Source organism: Aptenodytes patagonicus, chromosome 2 (genome assembly GCF_965638725.1).
Source record: "Aptenodytes patagonicus chromosome 2, bAptPat1.pri.cur, whole genome shotgun sequence".
NCBI classification, from domain to species: domain Eukaryota; kingdom Metazoa; phylum Chordata; class Aves; order Sphenisciformes; family Spheniscidae; genus Aptenodytes; species Aptenodytes patagonicus.
The window spans coordinates 22,419,475-22,445,083 of NC_134950.1; the positions used below are offsets into that span (position 1 = coordinate 22,419,475).

At 35.1% G+C, this 25,609-nt stretch overlaps 1 protein-coding gene across 41 annotated transcripts in view; it reads right to left on the reverse strand.

Annotated features, from left to right (window-relative positions):
- Positions 1 to 25,609, reverse strand: part of RIMS2 (regulating synaptic membrane exocytosis 2) — a 515,547-nt gene that overhangs the window by 199,418 nt on the left and 290,520 nt on the right. For 22 of the 41 annotated variants that reach the window (XM_076329298.1, XM_076329297.1, XM_076329296.1 and 19 more), the window contains 3 exons: positions 14,835 to 14,965; positions 11,871 to 12,042; positions 11,156 to 11,309 (listed from right to left, as the gene is read on the reverse strand). In XM_076329298.1, coding sequence (XP_076185413.1) covers positions 11,156 to 11,309; positions 11,871 to 12,042; positions 14,835 to 14,965 — 457 coding nt within the window. Of the gene's footprint in view, positions 1 to 3,236; positions 3,264 to 11,155; positions 11,310 to 11,870; positions 12,043 to 14,834; positions 14,966 to 23,254; positions 23,303 to 25,609 lie in introns of all 41 variants that reach the window. The other 19 variants (XM_076329271.1, XM_076329285.1, XM_076329287.1 and 16 more) reach the window with 2 other exon arrangements.

Here is a 25,609-nt window from a genome sequence, read left to right on the forward strand (position 1 = left end):
ATATTGTTAATGAAACTGGTTTTTAGTATTAAATGAATATCTTAAAGTGTTTGACAAATATGTTATAAAATATGGTATTTATTTCAAGAGCAAGAAGATTAAATCCATTCTAACATAACTTCAAAATTCAGTAAAAAGTTTAAGCATGTAACACCCGGGACACCGGGTGCATCAGATAAATGCATTGGTGCCAATGGTTTACATATAATTAACTTTTTCTTTGAAACATATTAAACCTGAGGAATGGAATTAATTAAGTCACACTGCCATTGCACTGGAATATAGCTTATTAATGAAACATTCTTAGGGATATTATTGCCATTTTGTCTGATAACTGGGTGGTAACAGATGGTAAATATTGACTTTGAATGTTTCCACCAGGATTAATGGTTATTACAGTCACAGACTGAAGGCAAAATAGACCCCATGCTGTATGATTAGCTAGTGTAAGCCACATAAAACATGCCTTAATTCAGCATAACCCCAACCCCAGTGAAATCAAAAGATATATTCTCATTCACTTTAGCAGGTTTTGGTTTAATAGCCTTAAACTATCAATAAAACTGTTTTCCAGGGACAGCTTACCTTGGGGAGAGTAGAGAACCTCCCCATCAGAACTTGATAACCCTCAGCATCCTCCTTCCCTGCCACACCTTCCTACTCCTTCCCTACCACTGCTGCACGAGCTACAATCCCACCCAGCACAACTACTCTGCAAGAGCATGTACACACTAGAACTGGAAGTTTACAGCACTTGCACGGAAGCTTTCATTGCAGGCTTGGCGAACCCCCCCCCCCCCCCCCACCTAAAAAACATTAGACCCATTATTTTCACTTTCCATTTAAAAAGTACTTTCTATTTCAATTTTTACTATTTTACTATTTTTCCTATTTACATTTTTACTTTCTATTAGGCAGAAAAATAATTTAAAACACAGTAGTTTCTTCCATTCTTAGTTTTCTTTAATTTTTTTTCTTCATGGCTAGCAATAATGTAAAGAAAAAAGTGAGGTGTTTTATTCCATTTTATGAATCAAATGCTTATTTTTTTGTTAACTTTTCATGGGTTGCAGCGTTGGTGGCCATGGAAAGCTTTAACAACTTCTGAATAAAAATAATATGGAAATCACTGAAGAAATCTTGAGAGAATCTTCTTGGATGTCCCATGCCTGTCAGTGTTTAAAAGACATTTGGACAATGCACTTAATAATATGACTTTTGGTCAGCCCTGAAGTGGTCAGGCAGTTGGACTAGATGATCGTTCTAGGTCCCTTCCAACTGAACTGTTCTATTCTATTCTATTCTATTCTATTCTATTCTATTCTATTCTACTTCAACAGAATCACATTTCTCTCCATAACAACATTCTAAATAACTGGAACTCTTCTAAATGAATGAAACAATATGCAATCATAAATATTTTTTTGCAAGGCAACCTAAATCTGTGGAGAGTTCTGAAAGATCTTCTGACTTCTACATGACAACTGAAGTTGGCACAGAGCTGTGCTCCACTCTACTATTAATACACAGGGGAAACAATACAAGATATAATACCTTCTGTGCTTCATATATTGCCCATCGATATTTCTGATATAGGCCTCAAGAGAAGACCAACACATGAGGTTCAAAACTCTACTAAAGCCTATACGACCAACCAATATAGTTATCAGAATGGACTAGGTCAGGGGATAGAATGAGATATAAAATTAAGGTGAGTCAGCTTAAATACAGAAGGAAGTGCCAGATTTATGGCTCAGGAATTCTCTGTTTTTCTTGTGGGACAAAAAAAACAGAAAAAGAAAGCAGACTTAGCTCCCAAGCTGGGGATCCTGCCCCTTACAATGCAGGAAGCTTTTACAAGGTTTTGCAGACTCCTTGGGGGAACAAAGGCTAGTGAAGCATGACTACAAGCTCCTTCTCTGAAGCTCACAGAAGTCCTTCACAACCACTTAAAGTAACTTAGTGTTGCCTGTAATTGTTCTGTGTTCAAAGCTGATATCAAAGCAACCCTAAAAACAGTCTCACAACAACTGTCTTAAGAATTTGCTCTCTCATATTCATCCAGTCTGTGCCTGAGGGTTCTTAGTGTGAGCTAATTTCTCATGCAGTCCCATTGTCTCCATGTCAATCTGTCACTTTATCCTCCTGCACATAATAGTGTTATTTTAAAGTTTTTGACCAATTTCATCTACGTTGACAGAGGGGTATAAATACCAAATTTAATTAAATTCCTACAGATCTTTGAAAATGGTTGCTGGATAGAAGAGAGAGATACAAATCAGAACCCCTTAATGAAAAAGAAACATTATCGAGCTAAAATTTGTGGCTAATCCACACGTGCACAAGTCCACAGTTGCCACAGCAAACATGGTCTCTTCCCATGTGAAGATATCATAAAACATGAGAATAATGTGGGATTATCTCAGGAAAGAATGGAATAGAAGAAACACGGGAGACTAAAGGTAGACATAATGGAAACTGGGTTTTATTAGCACTACTCTCAAGAAACAGCCTGTGGGTTTTTTGTTTCTCTCCACCATGGTATTGGATCTATTTTCTTAATAATGTGTGTTTCATTTTTTAAACATAACTAAAAGATAATTAGATGAACCAATTCTCAAAGAGGTTCCCATAATTAAAACTGCAGGAACTGCAAAAGGTCCCACATGAAATGCACTACAAAATTTAAGCTTGTAAAAACTGTACATTATGAATTTATTTGTATTTAATTAAGGCAAACTTCTCGGATATAGCAACTGGATTTGTAACTGGGGATTTAAATCAAGATGAAACTGTAAAAATATGTACCAGTGTAAATACTGATTTTGCCAGTACTTCACTTACCCCATGTCTGTATTCTAAAAATACTTACACTAGTTCTCAAACAGCTGTAATACAACAGTGTTGCTTTTAATATAGCTTAAGCAAAATAGCATTTTCCTAGTATGGTTAATAAAGCACTCTACAGTTTACCTACCAAAGCTCTACCTAAAATAAAGGCAGGCAAAGCAAGTATAGTGTTACAATACTGCTCCAATATCAACACTGAGATGCTAAGAATAGAGAAAGAAAGCCCACAAAAGACCTATGACTGAAAAGCAGACAAGAAAAGCCAAGAAACATTTAAGCAATTTCGCATCTGCACAATAGGTAGCAAAAGCACACCAATAAAATATCGAATTAAATTTTGCATGTATATGGAAGCAATAAGCATTTCTGGCATGCTGAAAATTTACCTGAATTATATGAATATAAGCCTTTATCTGGAAAACAAATATTGAAATGAAGTAGTGTCAGGGAAAAATACATGAATCAATACATGTAACAGGGATGGTGAGAACCTTAAACTTCATTATAATTGCTTCTGGAGACTGAAGAATTTGATATTGTAGGCCACATTCATTCAAAACAATAAAACTCAAGTAGCTAGGAGAAATTAAACCACAAAAATGCCAGTCACTTCTGGATCAACATTTATACTCAGTAGTCACAGAGGACTAGTAGAGCTACTACCGTCATTTCCGATTCTGAAATACGACTGCACATTTACTATAAGCAAGTGTTTAACTTTTTAAGGGCAAAATGTATATCCAACTAGGCATACAATATGAGCTGTTACCCTTAAAGTTACTGCACACTGCTGTTGGCACCTCAGCAGGAAGTTATTAGCAGAACTTTCCTGAGATGTAGCTATGAATCCTACTTTAAATTTAACAGATGCAGAAGTGATGTTCCAGTCAATCCTCTGTCTCCAGCTAGGTCTTGATTTGTTAAATATGTACATACATGAATACCTTATCTACATATCATTGTTACCAGTGACTTTAAGAGTCCTGATGGGAGCACAACGATTAAATACTTGCAATATCTGATTTATTGTTTTATTCCTTGTCTGGCTGGTTTATGTATTTTAGCTTTCCATACAACCATACCAGTTTCTCTAAACTTGACAATATAATAGTAGGCAAACACCTGGACAATTATGGAAATGTGAAATGTTACTTTGCGTTTGCAGATTTTGTAAATGTGACTTCCATAAGGTAATACAAAGAAGCCAGGAAGTCAGAATAACATGAACAGTACCTTGCCATTAGCAAGAAATTATGAATGTTTTTATTCCTTACAGTTGAACAGCTCACAGACATCATCTTAAATACTAAAGAGTGACAGTCCATGAGTAAATGATGCACCTCAGATGACAAGATATGATAGTGTTAGAGGAAAAATGAAAATTTCAGTTTCTTGCCAACTAGTGCTGTTAAGAATTCACCGGATGACTAGGTCCCTCCTGGCAAGTCACACTTTTTCTGACATCCAGGTACTAACTATTTTAATATATAGACCATATCACTAAATCATCTACTACTTACAATTTCTAACTCTCTATATTTTCAAATTGGTTTTCTTGATAAACACAATTAATTTTTATGGCCCAGCTCCAGAATTCCATTAGGCTATAGAATTCCAAAGTGAATAATAGGAGGTTTTTTCAGCATCATTTACAATCTTTTAGATGTGAGCTTTAGTGCATAACTTCTCTAATATTTGTATTCCTTAGTACTAATCTCTTCCAGTTATGAATTTCATGAAAAACTGACTCTTCTTTGGCTACTAAATTATGAAAAATGGAGTATGATGAAGTTTTCTAATTTACTCCAGCAACATCAGAAAGTCACCAACGGTTTAAGAGTACCATCCAAAAAAAAAAAAAAATCAATTAACACAGTCTAGAAATTATTTATATAATTAAAAAGATGGACTTTCTGAATTTAGCTTCTGGAAAGATCTGTAAAAGGGTAAAGCTTCTTGAAGAGCACGAGAATATAAAAATACTGGGATTATAATGGAAGTGAGGACTAAGGAAGCCATGTTTGTTTCTGTATTGTTAAAACACAGAAAGAAAAAAGTCAGAATAGTATTAAACCCATCTGAAAACTTCATCAGAACCATCACACTATTATATGATAGTTTATTATGCTTCAACAATTAAAAAAAAAATACACACTACCTTTAGCCAGAAAAGGAAGCTACTGTATGGACCTATGTCTTTTAGAATCTTTTTAAATGTGACCTGACTTGCTATTTATTGACTGCCTAGCAAGGTTACTTTACCCTATCCACCGAGTTATTTCAACAAAGAACATTGTTTTTCTGTCATCTTTACATGACAGAAGAGTAGTTTAATAACATGATTCTATCAAGTAACCAGAGCAACAGTATTATAAATAATCAAATTCCCTTAAACTGCTTCAAAACAGGATTTTAAGTATTTTTGTAGTTTAGTTACAATTTAATAAAGTTGATTTTAAAATTTTCAAACAGCACAGAATTAATATCTTAAGTAAGTTTCTTTTATTAGGAAAAAGAAAAATATTTTGATAGTTTAAGGCCTTTTCAGACAACCCTGTATCATGTTAAATACCTTTTAGTTAAAGTATTTAATAAAGCATAGATGTACAATAAATATAATAAATAAATTATAGGTGTATAATAAATACAATACTGGTGTAAATATCCATATTCTATGAACAAAACATCAATGCATGCAAACAAAGATAACATGCCCAAGGCCTGTGCTCCATAAAAGAAAGAGAAAAATTAAGGAAGAAGCATGACAGAGAAAAATAAGTGTTATTCTTGCTCTCTAGGGTAAAATTCTTATAATATATAGTCTGTGCCACTGACCATAAAATGCTCCATATTATAATTTGAAAAAAAGTCCCTGATGCATGTTTCCATTAAGTACAACTTGCTTACCTACTAGTGAACAACATTATTATAATTCCCTCAAGTAAGATTCAGTGATGTTGATTTAAAATTATCGTACTGACTTACCATATTCACTATAAACTAAAAGGAAACTGCTGAGACAGCAAGATCCTGATTCTGCAGTAAAATGAGACTCTACAGAGTTCCAGGGAAGTCAATAGCTTTCATTGGAAGACTGAGGTTTGAAATGCAGGGGCTCAGATCTCACAGGGTAAAGTTTCAGATATATTGTAATTAATTATTATTAAACATTAATGATTTTGGTACTACCAAGTGTATCTCTTAATGTTCTACAATATAGACTTGAAAATTTTAAGATTTAAATAATGGAAGAGAGGGCTTGAATTAACAGTTGTAACATTCAACTCATCTTTGATTTGATGGTACAGCCACAGAACTTTCAAAAAAACCCCTCAGCACCCAGCAATGACAAGTCCATCTAAAAATGTTTTTCAAAAATTAATAAGCAATGTGGTCCTTTATTTGTGAATTCAGCCTATCAATTTATTTTTCAGTCAGATGTAATAATTTTTAGCATGTTAAAGGCTCAGCATTGCCCCAGAAAATATAATCTGACTCAGGAAAATGTACAAAGCTGACAAAAGAAGATGACAAAAACTTTTCATGTGATTCAAAACCTTGCTTATGCATTATAGAATTTTTTTGTTCCCATCTGAATTAATTAAAATTTGGAAAAGGAATGTTATATATAGCTTTTTGCACACTATATGCAGATATTTTTGTAGAACATAACTATAGTCAATTTTTGTCCCCACAGTTTAAATACTCATTACTATAATTTCTCTCCCTCCAGATTTTTTTCATATGCCTTAAGAATCATGAAACTCAGTGAATGGAGTCATCGATTACTTTAATTCTAAAAGTAATGAAAGTCAAATTCGCTTTAAAAGAAAGCTACTTCACAGTCTTTTTATTTACAATTATTTTGATCCTGACTCATTTTTCTGGTGTTCAGTTCTTGCAAAAATACAATTTGATCCACCATTTTGGACTTCTATATGTTGATTTTCAAACACTGTCATTTCTAAATCTCTTAGACCTTGTTTTCAGCAGAGTTTATCTCACATAGATTTACTACTTTTCCCTTTACTGAGGATGCTCAAAATATAAAACTTCATTTTTCTTTTTCAAACTATATTGTGCATTCTCTTGGCAATTAAAAGCTCTCCTTCCACTGCTGTACATAACTATGTTGTAACTAGAGACCTGAAAATGTCTGTTTTTACTGTTATTTTCACATTTCTTCCCTTGTGTTGGCATTTAGCTGTTATCTACATTGTACACCCACTCTCTGTGGTCTGCAGATCAATAATTCAGACAGCTTGGTTTTAAAGCTGTAAAATCTGACTTAGAAAACCAGTGTCAGTTGCTTTTTAATCCTAAGTAATTAGGAAATTCTTAAAATACTTGAAGTAAAATAAAACCTGCTTCTAAAACAAATTCAGAGTCAATATAGAACTAAAAACAATTGTTGTTCTTCAAAATACACAATAACCCAGTATTTTTTATCAACTAAACTGTACCAGCTCACACTGCACAAATGCACACATTACATGGACATAACTGTAAAAGACTGAATAAGAATGTCTCAGATCCAATTTGATGTCTGTTATCTCTGTATTCTTGGCTACATGGAGAGACAGTAATTTTTGATTTGCAGTCCCATGGTATAAACCCTGCTTGATTTCTGTATCAGTTCTCAATGAATAGTAATACTAACAATAACTTCCATCCCATTGATCCTAACAACTATGAACACAACATTCAAACCACATTCAATTTTCAGTGTAATCTGTAGTAAGCCTCTTACCTAATGTGAGATGGAACAATAATATTGTGGCCTAACCAACAACAGGAATTGCCAAATCTTTTTTAAAATTATCTTTAATTTTCTGTTTACAATCTCTTTTCAGAGGTAATATAAAAAGAACTTTGGTTTGTCTGTAATTCTAGTTAATGCTGTCTGGAATTCTTAACATATGGCTGATTTTATGTCAAATGTTAGCGAAAAGGAAGCCATTTTAAAAAATCACTTCAAAAGTTCAGCACAATAAGTAAAATAGACCTACTCATTACCTCACATTTCACATAAGAAAAAGCTTAAAATATACTCATTGGATAAAAACCAGTCAGTTTATGAACATCTGAAATATAATTAGCTGAAAGACCTAGTAAGTCATAATCCTATGTTCTATATTAGTTCCAGTTTCTAAGAAGATGTCTTTCAAAAAATACTAAGGAAAAAGCATGGTAATGATCCTTCATCACTAGGAAGTTAACAGATTGTATGGATCAGAGGACTGGGCAAGAGAAGGTGGACAGCTGGCTTAGATCAGTCTATACCACAACACAATGCCCACTCAAAGATATTGAGAGACAAATACATGTAGAAACTAAACTACCGTCTCTGAAACCTGGTTCCTAAAAAATGGCATATGGGGCTTTGCAGGAAGCTCACACTTTGCTACTGGCTATCTGTAAATATAGGAGTTCAGTCTTCAGGGCTGACAGTCTGCTCTTTGTCAGGAACGCTACAATTCAGAATATATTAAAAAGATAACAGAAGTAAGTGGTAAGTATAGGTGGTTCTTTTAAACTACCTTTGGAGAATAACATGTAAGTATTGTCTTCAAATATATGTATTTATAGCAACTTGGCAATCATAAAGATAAGAAAGCTTAGATGTGTAGATGTGTATTTATACAAACAACAAACCACCTTGTAATTCAAAATCTCTCGTTATTTCTCACACTAACAATTTTTGGGGGCATGCAATAAAGTACTTCATATTGTACTCACTAATTCTATACATAGAGGCATCACAGAAATGAACAAAAGGTGGGAGGACTTGAACTGCTCAGATTTTGCAGCCCCAGAAAATTAAATCAGCCTAATATGTAACAGCACAGTAAGTGTTCTAAGATGTGCTTTGAAAAAGAGAGACAAACTTGCTAGACACACCTTGTCTTCATTCTGGAGATTTTTTTCACATTGTTGTAATGTGCCAAATTAATGTAGAATTAATGTAATAACATCTTCTGTTTCATCATATACAAGAGTTGTTATTGAAGGATACAAAAAGAGCTTCAGACACAAGAAACTAAGATATTAAGTTTAACTTAATATTCTTTTGAAACCTCCAAAAAAAAGTAAAAGAACCAGACTTCTATATGTTGTTAATATATTATAAATATTTTACTTAGTGAAGGCAAACAGTCATAAGATGTGCTGTCTGCCTTTCACCAGTCCCCTGGTGATGACGTTTAGGTTGGGAAGGGTTTTTTGGAGGTCATCTGGTGCAACGCCTGTTTCAGGCTTGGCCAGCTTACATTGCATTGCTTACGGCCTTGTCCAATTGAGTTCTGGAAGTCTCCAGTAGGATGTTCCACCATCTCTCTGGACACTACGAAATACTTTTATTTCCGTTTCAGAGGTGTGACACCAATTAAAAAAAAAAAATTGTTTTTTTAATTGCTAAATGGATTCTGCTACCATTGCAGAACTCTGACCAGATGCTAAATTTCCATTTTGATGCCTTTCCAGTCCCCAAAAAGGAGGGATTTTAATTCCAAGAGACCTTGTTCTGTACATGTAAAACTATCTGTTTAAACTGAAAATTATTTATGACACACAAGGATTCAAGAAATGCATATATTCCCAGGACACTAGAGAAAATCCTTCTTTATGGGATCCCGATCTCAGTACATATGCAAATAGCATAATTTATTGTAGGACTATGTGAATTCTCCAGCAATCACAGTGAACGTCTGACACTGCTTATTTGGCTGAAGTTTTTAGACCCTCAGGTTGTCAAAGTACCACTCTGGGAACAGTCAGGCTAAATGATCTTCACTGAAAAGCAGGTCTTCTACACCAAATCTTAGTGTTTCACCAAACCACAAGTTTTGATAAGTCCTTCCCTCAACATTTCCAGACAAGCATATAAGATTGTTCACTGAGCACATTATTAGCATTAACATTAGCTTTAGTATTAGTATTAGAAAAAACTTATTGACTTTCAAATTTTGAGTCAGTATCATTGAACAGATCTTTAGTCAAGTATTTGACTAAATCTTTTAAAAAAAAAAATTGACATTTGTTAATTTGACATTGTTCATTTGACAATCTTTTCCAAAATAAAGCAGTTACTGTTTTATTCATTCTTCATGGCAGTTATTTATTGCACAGACAGGAATTACTATAAACAAAGAGGGTTTGTTTGCAGGACTAAATATTTCCTGAAAACCAAAATTTCGCTAACTTTACATACAAAGAGATGCTGAAAAGTTCAACTGGTCTGTAAAAGTAATTTTATATGCAAAATTTAACTTCCTAAAATATGTTACAAGATGGCAGAAAATATAGAAGAAAAATAATTTTAAAACTTTACTCAAACAATATTCATGGTAATTGAGAAGACTGAAGAGGACTGAATTGAAACAGAACTCTTTACCTGTTAACTATCATTTCTTTCCTCCTTTTGTGGATAAGTATAATCTTACAGCTTGAAGGCTATGCACTGTAACTCTCTGTTAATGTATCTATCTCAGAATATTATGATATGGAGCATTTTAATCCTTCTCAATATCCAGTGCACAGACACAAAAACTGCCAACTACTTGAAATACTAATATACAGAGGATTATTTAATAGCAAATCCACATAGAACATACGAAATCTGTGAAGGATAGCTTTAAGTCATTGACAGTACTGAGCAGTTAAACTAGAGAAACAATGAAGTATTAAGGAAACAGATTTTCACCCTTTATTGTTTTATTCTTATGTACCTATTTTTATTAGCATATTGTATATACCCTATTTTCAAAATATCTACTGATAACATCAAACTACTGTGGATCAAGTATACCAAACTCTACAAAACAGAATTTTAAGAGAAATTGAATTTGTGAATGTAACTACATAAAATAGTATAAAAACAAGGCAACAGGCCATGGTATTAATTTAGCTACATATGATGTTATATACAGGTCACTTTATTTTTAAGAAGTATAAGCTAAAGAGAAAGGTACTACACATTCACTTTTGGATAAACAATGAAATTATAAACATAATATAGAAGATAGGACTTCAAGATAAAAACAGCACATTGCAAAAGACCAAGATAATTTGCTCAAGCGCAGGATCTGAACTAGGTAGTCTCATAAGAAAAAACTGGTGTATTGCACAGTGTTCAGTATTACCATTTGTAGCACGTCAGACTCTCATCAGTAATCATAAAAGACCTAATTCAAAACAGCTACAAATGAACACACAAATTCTGTCAGCTTCCCATCTGCAAGAATTTAATATACTTCACACATTAATTCAAATGAACTATATACAGTGTGTAAAGCTAACAACCTACTTTGTAACCTCCGTGTGGGACTCTCGCCATGGAGTTGTCTGCGTGGCAAATATGGTGAGGGATGGGGAAGTGGCAATGAGGAGACATCATGCGTTTGAAGTTTGTACCAGTGAGGTTCATCGTCTAGTAATGCCGTCTCTAACTCAATAAGAATCTAAAAAAGAAAAAATGGTTAAAAGTAGGAAAGCATTACATAACAATATTTTAAAATAGGTATGTTCATAAATTTTATTCTATTATTCTCTTATTGTTAAGGACTCTGTCTGAAGTTTTATAAAAATCTTGCATTTAATATGAAAGGAGTTCCTGTGCCTTTTACAACACTAAATATACCAAAAATCTTTCACAAAACCTTTATTACCTTATGACAACCTTTACAGCATTCAAATATCTTGTAGCAAGTTAGTCAGCAACATTCCAACATTTTGGTAAAATACAACTACGGATAATATGGATTTTAACGAACAGTTCTAAAAGAAATTGAGAAACCATGTGCATGATGTTACTAAAACAGAACAAACAGAAAGAATCTCATATCAGTACTATGTGATAATTGCAAGATCACTATTTGTTTACTACTAAGTGAAATAAGGACAAATACAACAATTTAAAAAAGTCTTGCTTTGCTATATTTAATCTTTTTTTCAAAAATACATGAATAGACATGAATATGTGAGCAACTGTATCTTTATAATAAGTACCAATAATTGTATACCTCTCCTAAAAATTCACTTTCTTCCTCTCGAACTCGTGCTTGGTCCCAAAGAGTAATTTCTAACATTCGTTCTCTAAACTCTCTCCGATGAACTGGAGAATAAATGAATGTCTGATTCCACTTAGGTTCCAATGTTTTCTTTACTGTTTTTGTTCTTCTTTTATTTTTATCACTGCAAAAAACAATTAAATATTAAAAATGTTCAGAAGACCGTTATACTGTAATAAGTATATCATGGAAAGTAGGAAATCTTAAATCAGCAGTACATTTTGTATGGGCACTATAATCTATGTCAGGATTAGTTCTTTATGATAAAATAAAGTTCAGCACATATATTGAGGATAATTCATAACTTCATATTAAAAACTCAAGTTAGTTGATTTCCAGTTCATGTGCCAAGTCCAATTTTAAGAAGTTCCCTGAAAAACAGAAATGTTTTAATATGTTTGTTTTGGAAACAGCATTTTATAAAGCAAAATATACTTCTGGAAATGGGATTTCCATGCGGCATAGTTTGACAGTAGAACACGTATGCAGACAACATTGGGCATAGCAAAAATCTGCATATCAGATGAACGAGCCAGGTGGTTCACTCAAGCTTCCAGTCCTCCAGTGGCCAACTCTTAAACTGCAGAGCAGGAGGGAGCAGCTGGCCCACATGAAGGAGTGGTCAGGGAGCTGCAGGCAGTGCGGGACCTTCTCTGCAGGGTTTTCCTGACTAAGGGCTCCACAGCTGGGAAACGAGAAGCCCTGAGAATGAGTTACATGTCTTTTTCCAGCAACACTTAAAGGACCAGTGTTCTCAAAACAGCTCCCAAAATCCTTTGGGTCACCCCAAGGAACTACCCAGGTTGAAGGTGGATCTCCACTATAAGGTTGGCCCAGTGGGGTCTCCACACAAGGCTACCATGGAACTCCTGGCTCTGGCTCCAGGGTGTTGTTGAAAGCAATGTGTTTTGCAGAATATTTCTGCTTGAAAGAATATTTTCTGATGGAAACAAGTTTCGCTGGAAAACACCCACGCTACTTCTACTGAGAATACTGACAAGAGTTCTCATAACAATGCTTAATTTTAAACCTGCCGATTGATGCATAATGCAGCTGTGGTACTAATTTATGTGGATTTTTTAATATGGCAATGCAGATACTGTCTGTGTGCTAATACTTGCAACTGTAATATAGTTATTGTATTTTCAAACTGTTACTTAGAAGCTGGATCAAAATATTAACTAAGAAATAAGATTTTTAGACACATTGTTAAAACAAATAATGTAATTATTTCTATTATACTAAAGATTTGTTTACCCTTGAGACCTGAAGTAAGTTACATTGGACAAGCTTTTCCAATGAAATTTGTTTAATCAAAGAGAGTTCAGTATCTTCATCTAATTAAACACTTGACTTACTTCAGTGTATTTTACTTCCAGCACGTTTCCTTCTACTACACAAGAAATACATTGTTGTTTACTTAGCTTTTACCTCTAAGGAAAGGAAAACGAATTTGCACATCAGAAAAAAAACACAATTCAATAAGACAAACTGCTGATTCTTATATAAGTGATAGAAAACACATATAATAATTAAAGAAAAAGTTCTGAATACTTCACATAAATGGGAAACACCAGTATAGCATAATAAAATTTAATGTTATGTAACTTTTTGTATCTGTATACTTGAAAGTATTTAAGTATTTTTCTTCTATGTATTTTTAGTTATTACAACTTACATCATGAAGCTTTCTGAACACAGACATTTTTGGTAGCTTTATTAATATTGAAAAAGCAGGTAAAATAATTTAAGCAGACCTGATTCTCAGTTTAGCACAGCTTCAGCATCTCCAAACATACTACAGCAATTTGAATAAACTAAGAATCTAGTCCAACAGTTCAAATATTGCTGAGCCCAAGACAATCCATCCAAGAACTTTTTGTCATCAATGACACAGCAAATTATGCAGTCACAGAAAATTTTATTGTCAGCATATGGTATACAATTAAAGTGGAAAAGCACTGTCTTCCGAAATACTGAATAGCTTTAATTCCTGCTGAAGTCAATTGGTACTGGAGATAGTTAGCATCCCCCCAGTTTAGCTATTAGGAAAAGCAAAGAATGTAAAAATGTAAAGTTACATCCTATTTTACCAGCAATCCACTGGTCAATCTTTTATATACTGAGTCAGGTTAAATCTTTGAATTATTTGGTTGACACGCTACAAAATCAAGCTAAACATGTTCCCCTACTGATACAAACTGAGGAAATACCAATAAAAAAATCAACTGGGGAACACATTATCCCCTTTGCTGTTCTTCCCACCACCTACGTTGAAATGGAAGAAAATCATGGACTAAAAAATGAAGGAGCTATTCAGGAATAAGGGTCCTTACCACAGTATAATTTTCCCTAAATGCATATATAATGCCAGTCCAGATTAATATCATTCCTGTGCTTTAGGGGAAGTTTTCAAGGTGCATTTGGTAAATCTCAACTGAGTCCCCTTCAGCCTTAACTCACTTATACTGTGACGTGAAATCTATGGGTTTCAGATGCCAAACCTGTTCCTGCTTTGCTGTGTAAAGGTGGGGCAGACCAAACTGCTGGACTGATCAGTCCAGAAATCTGTGAACCTAACTTTGTAGCCTTTTCCTTGCACTAGACAGGAATAACTGTCATAGGAAATAAGGGCATTATAAAACACTAACAACATTCTTTGCAAATAACAGATCCCCATGTAATGATGTACGTTTACCTTTCCTTTTCTATTGAGTATTTAATAAAATATCTAGTGAAAGTGAGTTTGTGTTTAGTGTTCAAAGACACATTGCTGTTACATAGCATGTTCAATAAAGAAACTCCAAACTCTAAGATTTTTCTGTATATGTATAACCAGTAAACTCAGCTGTGCGTGCCATCTGAGTATCAGACTAATTCGTATTCAAAGGTTCCTTGCCTTTGTGTTCACCCTACCTTCTGTCTGGAAGAAAGTAAATTTTAACATAAGGATTCCTTGGCCTCCCATCTTCCCTTGAAGGAAGATCCTTTGCTCCCAATATTGTCACTATTAACTGATGACCAACCTTGTCATACCACAGTTTTATCTGTAATGAGAAAATATTAATTAGTGAACTCATTTCTACAAGAAAGTAGCATATTAATTCTTAAAATTAATTTTGCTCATAAGCTTTTACTTATATCGCTTACTTAAACAGAAAATATCATGTTCTACTTTGTATTTATAACAAAGCATAAAAATAAATTAATACTGTAATAGCTTCAGCATGTACCAGGAGTGACTTTTTTTTAAAAACCCTATACAACAAGTACATTATTTCATACTAATTGTTTTTCACATGGTGCTCTGGTTAGATTATCCTCTCTTGGTGGTGACATTACTTGCATTACTGATGTATGGTATTCATATATATACATTTCTAAGGAGTTTATGCATAATAAATGAATGAATTTTTCATGTCCTGTTGTGCTGGAAAGACTATGGGATAAGACCATAAATATTTCAAATCTCTAAATGTTTTTCAATATGCAGAGACTCGTACTGAAATCATATAAGCCCTCCAGGAACTGTAAGAGAGGAAGGCTCAGTAGTGCAACCCTCTTCACAGTCCAACTCAGCAACAACAAGGCCAAAACTACTATTACTCATCTGTAGAAATTATTATTAATCAGTCTTAGACTTGGTCTGCTATCCTTTTTTACTACAGTCATTAGAAGGTGCTATTTAGCAATTTCAGTTTGAATACTATAGCTGCAAATAACTTATTCAAGGAGAGGATATACCTGCTTTAGAGCACTCACTGTGGAAGGGGGAAATGGTGCAGTTAGGACAAAACAAAGCTTTCCAAATAGCCAGGGAGTCATTATGTGGTGGTACCACTACAGTATCATTAACTACAGCTGACAGAGGAGGCTCTCTTCATGGGGAGTTTGCCTGAGACAGAGGACAAACTAGGACATTTAAAGGAAACACTGACCCTGCCTGAACTTAAGGGAATCAAAGAGGAAAATGCCTAACTCCACACCTAACCAAGCAGTGCACCTTTAGGCACGAGTATACCCTAGCTAAGGTAAACATAACCAGGGGAAGGGGCACTTTCTGTGGAGCCCATCTCACATCATTTCAGAGACAAGGTCTCCATCTGCTTTCATAGCTCCTCATCTTCAGCATTTCAGTTACTTAAAGAAAGGTCTTGATGCAATTCTCAAGACTTTTCACCCACCAGCAAGAGGCTGATTTAGCTTTCTGCCGTTCCTAATATTTCAGTGAGATTACACTAAGATACACCAACTCAATCAATGATGTCAGCGTATTTCTTCCTTCTCCATTACTTTAGATCTTGCAACTCCTGTAGCCACTAACCAGCAGTGTTTGAATGGATATTAAAAAGGGGAGGATACCTGTCCTCTATTATCATGCTGTTGGTCCTACTACTGACTTTATAGGTTTCTGGTACCAACAGTTAAAGGGTTCTGTGGCTACTAAAGCAGAAAACTGCGTGAGAGAAATTAACCTTAATACATTAGATTCAAGAGAGTTCTAGATGTTGTTCCTACATTCCTGCAAAGCAAGGGGCTTTGTCAGTATTTTTTCTAAACTGAGAATTATCTGGAGTGTACATATCTTCATCCAGCTACAGATCACAAGTAGAATGCTTTGCACCAACTGTATGAGTCCAAAGCAAAGCTTTAATGACCTCTGAAGGGCAAGTTAAATTAAATGTTCTCTGACACTAAATGATACTCCTTGGGAGTCCTTGAGCAAAGGACAGACGTGGCTAGTCCCACACCCCGAGGGGAGTAGCACTGAAGACAATCTTCTTCATCTGCTTTTTTGGGAAAAATTATCCTTGTTTAAGCAGAATGCAATATATTTGTGATCCAGACACAATCACAAACTGTGACTGAGCGAAGTTGAGATAATCCAGAAATGGGTGCCAAAAATATAACCAGAATTATGCATTCATATTCAAGCTAAATATTTCTCTGCTATATTTGTTTCAGACTGGATTTTAGCAGGAAAACTTCAGCCAAAATGTTTGGAGAATGACTCTAAGCAGAAAGTTAAATCACCTGACACCATTTCTTTGAGATGCTCTAAAACCTGTGTTTTGGAACAAGAACTTGAAATTTGCATTGACTTATACCTTCTACTTTTCTCTTGATGCTCTGAAAAATTTTGGAAAAACTTGTACATGATTGGCATATTTTTCCTGTAATTCCCTGCAATTTGGCTTGTTACAGGAAAGGTCAGGAGGCAGAATTATGACCAGAAGGTTCTCTCTTCCCTGTGTGCACACTGCTAGCACTCCAATATACAGCACAGGCACTTGTAACCCAGGAAGTCAAGAAAGGAAGAAACTTGGATTGAGAGAAAGGACAAAGAACCCCATGGAGGGGAGGACAGGATTGCATTCTCATGGGGTTAGAAGAAGGAAAGGACAAATCAGAAACTGCTTTAGAATTACTGGAAAAGTAAAGGATACAGGATGCTTCTTGTTGAAACACAGGAAGAATGGAGCCAATAATGTCAGGGACCATAGACAAACAGAGCAGCAAAAGCAGACTGAGAGAAATGGAATGAGGTGGAAAAAAGAACCAGCCATTCTGTAACTGGCACAAAATATTTTGCACAGAGAGACTGGGATGAAAGAAAATCTGACAAGAATTCAAGGCAGGAAACTGGAAAGGAAAATGAGAAAAAAGGATTTAGACTAGCATACTGAACATGGAAAATGAGTTTGGGAATAGGACTCATCTAATTCTGACTCTCCTGTGCATAAGTATTATGAAAATATTTGGATGGTATGGTATTTTCCTACAAGAACCTTGTCTTTTCTATTCACAAGGAGAGAAAGGACAGCCATTTAAGACAGCCAGGTGCAGTCCAAGAGGACTGGATTCCATCCCTTCCTCTTTCCCAGAGCTCTTGTGTATTGAGGGGTAGATCCCTTAAAACATTTCAAAAGGTATTTACAAATCACATGTTCTCCATTTTCTGGGGGGCTGGCATGAGACCCTGGAGCCTGATTTGTAGTGCTAACTATAGCGTTGGAATTGAAGTCTTAGGTGTGTATTATGCCTGGACAGAACCTGGTTGTCTCAGACTCTCATCATAGTTTCTCAATTCTTAATCAATAAAGGCAGGACAATCCTACCACACCTCATAGCATATTATATATAGATAATTTATGTTGTGAAATAAACATGGGATAGTACACGTACAACAAGCTGATGAGGAAATGATTTTTTTCTGTTATAGCTTTGTTGAGTAGTATGCAGAAAAGACTTCTAACACCAAAAAGTGAAGAACATTTAATTATTCAACCCACAGGGTGAAAGTCCCACAAGAATGTACAGGTGTCATGCTCAGCACTGAAAGGCTTGAGCAGCTGACTAACAGAGCAGAATCTACAAACCCCCCATTCAGCAGTTTTTAACACATGCAGGAATGGCACTTTTAAAAGCTTAGAACATCTAAGAAACTGCAACAATGCAATCCTAATCTCAATGAAGGAAAGGAAAGACTAAAATTACAACACACAAAATACACCACAGGAAAACCACACTGGCTGATGCTAACGTGGAGGTTAACACCTGTAAAAAACTTCTTGAATAGGACTTCGTCGACCTAGATAGTTTAGGATGTAAGCACCTAAAATTCACTTAGAAAGTGATCCAACCTGAATGCTTTCTAAAGAACCTTCCACTTAGTGTTGAAGTCCTAGAAACTTATTTGCCACACACACACTCATAATACTTTCCTTCCCTAGGCTCCTTCCCTAGGCAGGTATGCACCTAATTCTTGACTAAACTTCCATTGTAACCTATGTTCAGGCAAACAGGCGTCTAATCTCAGTCCATCCTGAAATTGTGAGATGGTCTGTCATCCATAGAGTGGTGAATCTGCTGCACTCCTTGAGACAGGCTTCCAGGTAAGAATACCTGCCATGCAGAGCGCAAGAAACAAGAACTCTTCTGAGTCAGGTGATGAAGTTAGTCATCAGCGGGAAGCAGAGATGAGGGTCTGGTCCCAGCTTTGTAGGATTCTTTCTGTTTTTAACCAATAGTGGATCAATATACATCCTGGGTAACAGGTCTGGAATCTGCTACACTAAAATTAAGCTTTCTTTGCTATCACTACACACTTATATTCCCAGCCACACAGTATCTCAGCTTCAGATGAGACTTCATACTCCAGAGAAGAAAAGGATGTGCAATAGCTTGATGATAAAGGCACTTTTCTGTGAGACAGGTTCAATCTCTTCAGTCTAAACAGGGCTTAAACCACAGATGTCCTGTTTCTGGAATGAGTCTCCTACACATAGAACAGTATATAAAAGCTGACTGCTGGTGCTGCATTCTAAGAAGTGAGGATGCAGGTATCCAGTATTCCTGCTTGGTCCTCTCTAGCCTCAGAAGACGATGCCTCCCTCTGGAGAATTGACTCACCCTCTGGAGTAGCCTAAGTTTTGAATAGAGTTAATGGGGATAGGTGTCCTTTATTTGGGCTGGATCACTCACTGCAGATATCGAGGTACTTAGTTCTTTCCTTCAACTGTACAAGTCTAAGCTCCTCCCCAAGGCACCTCAGACTTATTTGAAGCTAGCATAAGCTAGCTTAATATAAATTAAGCACATAAATTCAGTTTACTAGATTTCATCCTTTTTATTTTAGATCTCATCTTAACTAGAAATTTTATTCAAAGCACTGACTGAGGTCAGAGTTCTAGAAAAGAAGTAATCATGTAATTAGGACCCATACTCTAACGCATATGCATAAGGGAGATTAGTTATGAAAATCTAAATAATATTATTATTATTGCCACTTCCTATATTCCTATCTCATGAATGCTTGACTGTTTGCTTACCTGTGCAATTCTAATGTGGGTTTGTGTACAGCACACACAGGCACACCACATCTTAAGTGATAATTTTAGATTTGAAAACAGAAAATATTTGAAGTTTTTAATTCTATGCTATACTTCATTTGTTTATTTGTTATATAAGTGTTGCTTCACGAATCTCATGGAAAAGAGATAAAACTTGTGCCACTGGGAGAGACCACCTGCCCTGCAGCTTAATTTCTACCAACACAGCCTACTCAGACATCACTGGGTTTGAAAGACAGCTGGCCAGGTATTTTTGTTCTTCTGTTGTTCATTATAATTTTTCATGTAACCTACAGAGCTGTTTATTAGTGTAGCATTTTGAAACTGAGATACTAGTTTTCTTTCTTTCTTGCATTATTCTGAAACAAGAGATACACCAGCAGGATCTGTTGTTGGAAAAAAAAAAAAAATTCTCAGTTGATTTTAAAAAATGCTTACAGCAATCATTTTGTTTGGACTTAAGCTTATGTAGATGCAGAAACTGCCCTGAGGTGTTAAAGTCTTCGGCGTAGCTGAGGTAAGCCTTGGGTGTTGTTAAACATACCTCTAACAAATCCTGACTACTGAGGGTTGCTAAACCAAACTATTATTGCTGTCTGCTTCAGTTGCTGTCTGCTATGCTGGAAAAAAACACAAGAAAAGGCTGTCAAATTGAAGAGTTTCTAGGATATGAAGGCCAGAAAATTATGGAGATATTTAGGCTGCCCTAATCTACATTTCTTTTAAAAATTTCTTTTTTAGTGCCTTCAACTTGATTTCAATAATGCCAAATAGATGCATGCATATATTTTTATACATGATCAAAAATACTGATGTTGTGTATTAAAGCAAAAAGCATGTCTGAAATTTTTGAAGTTAGAAAAAACCCAGGGTTTTCATGGCAACTCTGGCTCAAAAGGAGGCTCCACCAAGTAATCAAGAGATACTGCATGGAAAACACAAATTTAAGAACAGATCAATCCCTTCAAAGATATTGCAAAGTATCACTCTGTAAGTTAGAAAACTGCTGGTATGCTAAACTGAATCTGAAAGTTCAGGAAACAAATACACACTTTTCCAAGTACTGTAGAACTAGTAAAAGTTCAGGAGAAGGGTGCATGGTAGGGAAAAAAGGAAATTGAGTGTTTTTCTTCCCAATAAAATAACAATGATAGGGTTTAAATCATCCAGTGATACAAGAGCTAGAAAATGAAAGGAATCACATGGAGAGAAGTGTGGAAGAGGGACTTGTGCCAGAATCTGGGACTTTTATCACCAGGATCAGTTTCAGACCAACAAGTAAAGAAGATGCAAGCAAGAATAAAGAAAGAAGTGCATTTCCTCTTGAGACCAATGAAACAAACAGGTATAAACAGAAATGTCTGGAGATCCTCAGTCTTGTAGGGTATTCTACAGACACAGCTATACCACAGCCCACAATGTAATGTATACTTCCTGACAACCATAAACAACAGCTCAAAGCTCTGAGTTAGCTAATTTCTCATGCCAAAAAGTAACCAGAGTTCTGCACTGCTGCTGGACTGCTTCTAACACCCTTGTTTAAAGATAGCTGGAGAATTTCTGTTCTTCTCTGCAGCCTTCATTGTAAACATATCTTAAATTAATCCATTTTAAACTACCTACCATCCCTACTGAAAGTGGGCAGATGGGGGACTTTTTGTTTCAGTCTAGTTGTAAAGATGTTGCCAAGGTCATAAGTTTGAGTTCTTCAGGAACTCTTGTCACAAACATTATGTTTAGCTTTGACTGTTACTGAGCTCTGCAAAAAACTGTTAGAGAGGTCCACAATGACTGCACATTGTGCAGAAACAAAACTGGGGCTAAAGACAATTCTTATCTACAATATCAAAAATAATCCAACCAGAGGTGAGAGACTAAGCCTCATACACTTTCACCTCTTGCTGGATATTCTCTATCAAGCATTACACTTGTTTTATTTTCTTAAATGACTACCATAATCATTTGATCAAAGTAATTTTTTTTTTTTTTCATTAGAGGATATTAGTCTAAGTAGAACTGGCAAATTTTATGGCTATTTCTTTCTTTTATATAATGTGATTAAAATAAGGAACTACTACATGTCACTTCTACATTACAGTATCTCATGAAACATGCAGGTTTCAGGCAGATGTTTCCTTTTTAAGTCGAACAATCAATTGTCATATCATTTCTTAATTTATTTTGCACATATCTAAAAAGAAAATAAATATTAGAAGACTACTTATGTCATATACAATATTTACCTTTATGCACTACTTAACAACTTGTGATTGAATTTGTACCCTTCTTTGATTTCATTGCCATGAGCAGAAGCCAGCTTTCTTAATCATGATAAAGGACGTTTTAAATTTTTAATACAAAGCCAGTTTATGTCAGTAGCACATAATAATATATTAACCTAAAACAATACTATCAAGACATTACTTTTTTAATCTCAATTTTTTTCTTAGATTTTTTTATTTTGAATTTACATTTAAGCAGTTGTAAGGACTACTTTTGGGAAATATATTGTGGAAGAAATTGTCAAATATGAGTCATAACCAAACCATTTCCTAGTCTTATTTAGAATTCCTTTATAAATATATATATGTGATTTTTTTTCCATTTCAATATGAAATTTAGTCATCTCATTCTGATCATTTAGATCATTCTTTACACCTTTCCTTGAGCAATTGATCAAACAAGAGAAACATTTATACAGCTCCCACACAAAAGATTAACATCTCCATAAAGATATTTTGTAAGAAAAGCCGATAATATTCTATTTACAAAAAACTGAAAAACATGCAGCAAAGCAAGATAAGCATTGTAACATATTAGTACAACCTACTTTTGCATTAATCTACAATACCTTAGGAATTTCCTAATGCAAAAAGGCAAACAACTTGTACCTAAACAGAATATCAAAGCTAAATAAATTCAGTAACACGATGGGAGAATTCATTTTTTATTTCAATATTTTGATGTACTTTTAAAATGCAAGAACCAAGTTTCATATACAAGAAATTTGTTTCTTTAAACAAGGTACAAATTTTTTGCCTGTCTTCCACTCAAGGTGCTACTATTACTTGGAAAATGCAAAAAAGGATGTGTTAAGTAATGATAATGAATGATTTAAAGAGACATTCTTCTTTATATAATGATCTCAAGCACAAAATTATTTATTGCTTAAACAGTACACACATTTTGTATGTGGGATGCATAACCATCATCGCTATTGAAACCTGTATGAGTTTAATATTGAGTAAACAGAAAGCAAAAACTAGTTGTCTCTTTAAATTTTAATTTAATATTTTAACCCCCATGCAGAATTTTACAAGCTGCTCACAAGATGACATGAAACTTGTTAATATGGTTTAAAGCAACACACTAAAAATATGGGAAAACGGACTATAATGTAACGTTTTCCTACTATGCATTTTCCATACCAAACAAAAGAAAAAAACACAACTTTAGTTTCTGTCAGGCAGACGAAGTCTTTACCTGAACCCTAGGAACAAAAGGCGTTGTTCTTCTACTAAGGCTTTGGCTCTGGTAAGCAAAATTAAAGAAAAAGCAATAAAACAAAACCAAAAAGGACAACACGCTGGAAACTAAAAGACCAAAAGTAAAAACAAAGACACACAACTATTACTTTAAACACAGTTTTACACCAACGACATATTTATCTAACACAAAGTATTTTAATGCAATGCATAAATTAAATCTCCAAATCTGTTACCAAATCATATCAAAATCCTGTGATGGAAATTCTGGCCTTAGGGAAGTCAGCAGGAATTTTGCCACTGATTCCCCAGGAGCAAGGATTTCACTTTACAGGTCTACAGATAACATTTCAAATAGATTCAGAAATAACATTAACAAAAGGAGCAGGTCAACAAAGTGTGATTTAAAAGTGGGGTAGGAAACATAAGTTCAGCTTGATCATCTCTTTCAGGATATCCAGAGACAGAAACAAGTACCGTTCACGCACTGACAGCTTTGGTTGCTTTCTAGAGTAAAGCAAGTAAAGTAAAAGGTTTTCTCTTTTCTGCAACTTTAAGAGGCATTTCTATAAAAAGCCCTCCTAAATACTTTAAAAATTATTAAAAGAAAGTTAGTGCTATCTGGAATTAGCATTAGACAGGGGAAGGTACAATCAATGTATTTCAATTCTCCAGCAATAATGACAGAAATGACATATGGTATATACAGAAAACCCTTGCATGAAATGGGATCTAGAGCATTTAGCAAACTTAGTAGTTGCACTGCACACATAGATGCATTTATAACTTATTTTTGTGATGTAACACTTCAGACCACATACAACCTTGTGGCTTCCAGTGGCTATATCAAGACTACATCAGTACAGACAACACCCCTAAGTTTCTGGACTAGCTACAAACTCCAACCAACCACTCTCAATCTTCAGCTTAGGGCAACAGCTAATGGAGTGGCACAGAAAGGGTACCAAGTATGGGGAATGCACAGGAACAGGAGCACATGTTGATACCTCAGAAGGCCAGTGAATGGGGAACAGGAGCATGGGAGTAGGTCACAACAACCACAGCAATCTGACAGACTTGAATCTCCTTTACCTCCCTGCTCGCTTTTCCTGAGATTACCGATCTGTTTCAAAGTGACGGAAAGAAGCTACTACTCAGTATTCACTTCTGTAAGAAATGTACCCAAAGTATGGAGATAGGCAGTGCGATGATGGTTCTGCCACCCTCCTTGCTTACTTGGCATGCACAGATGCTGGAGAAATCTGTTGCATAAAATGTGTGAAGTCATCTGTTATCACACCAAAGCAAGAGGATATATAAGAAAATTTGACAGTGTGGAACATGGGTTTTGCCTGATGTGCTCCTGTGCTCTGCGAGGTGCAGCAGCTGCGCACTGCGCCCTACTCCGCACAGGCAGTACTGCATAGCCCAATGTATGGGTGCTAGAATGTGACCTACTCATGTACAATAAAAGTAGATCTTCAGCTTGCTTCTGCTCTGTATTACATGAGAAATACAGATATTCCAGAATATCATAATCCTAAAAGGGATAGTATATCTCCCACCATGCACCAAGGACCCTCATCTGCCATATTCTGCCTTGGAAAATGGAGGGCAATAAGCACATTGTGTGCACTACCTAGACCTTTCCAGGTTTCGATGTTAAGAGCAACAGCAATTTACTTGTGTAGAGGTAGAAAGGGGAGAAAAGAAAGGAGAAAAGGAAAAGGTGAAAGGGGGAAGGGGAGCATGTCTCATACTTGACCTCATCCCCCCAATATGCTGACATATTATGTTCTTCACAATGTACAATATCTGATTTCTAATATGCTACAGATAATACAGCTATAATTAATACACCATATTTCTATTGCGTTATAAACTGAACATGTATGGAAAATCTACTGAAGTGGTTCTGTGATTCAGCTGTACAAGGAAATAGATTAATTTTATAAATGACATCCCTTTTCTGTTAGAATTTCCACCAGTACAAAAATGAAATATAATTTTATACCTGTATCCATTTAGGCGGTCTTCTAGTCATATTATCAGTCTCTAAACCTAACTCTTGCAAAAACATTCCAAGTTATACCTTACATGCAGTATTGAAAAAGTAGCCAGAATGCAGTAATGAAGCGAAGAGCACCAACACACAAAGAATACCGACTTTTTCAAAATTATATTAAAGGAAAAACAAACCAGTGAAAAACCACAGAAACAGGAACCAGGCAAAGCAAATAATAATAAAACAATAATTGCAATAACAGTCAGATACTCCCCTGAAAGAACAATGTGGATCAAAAATGCCACAAAATAAACTGCACAGAATACAGGTAAATTATTTATATACCTT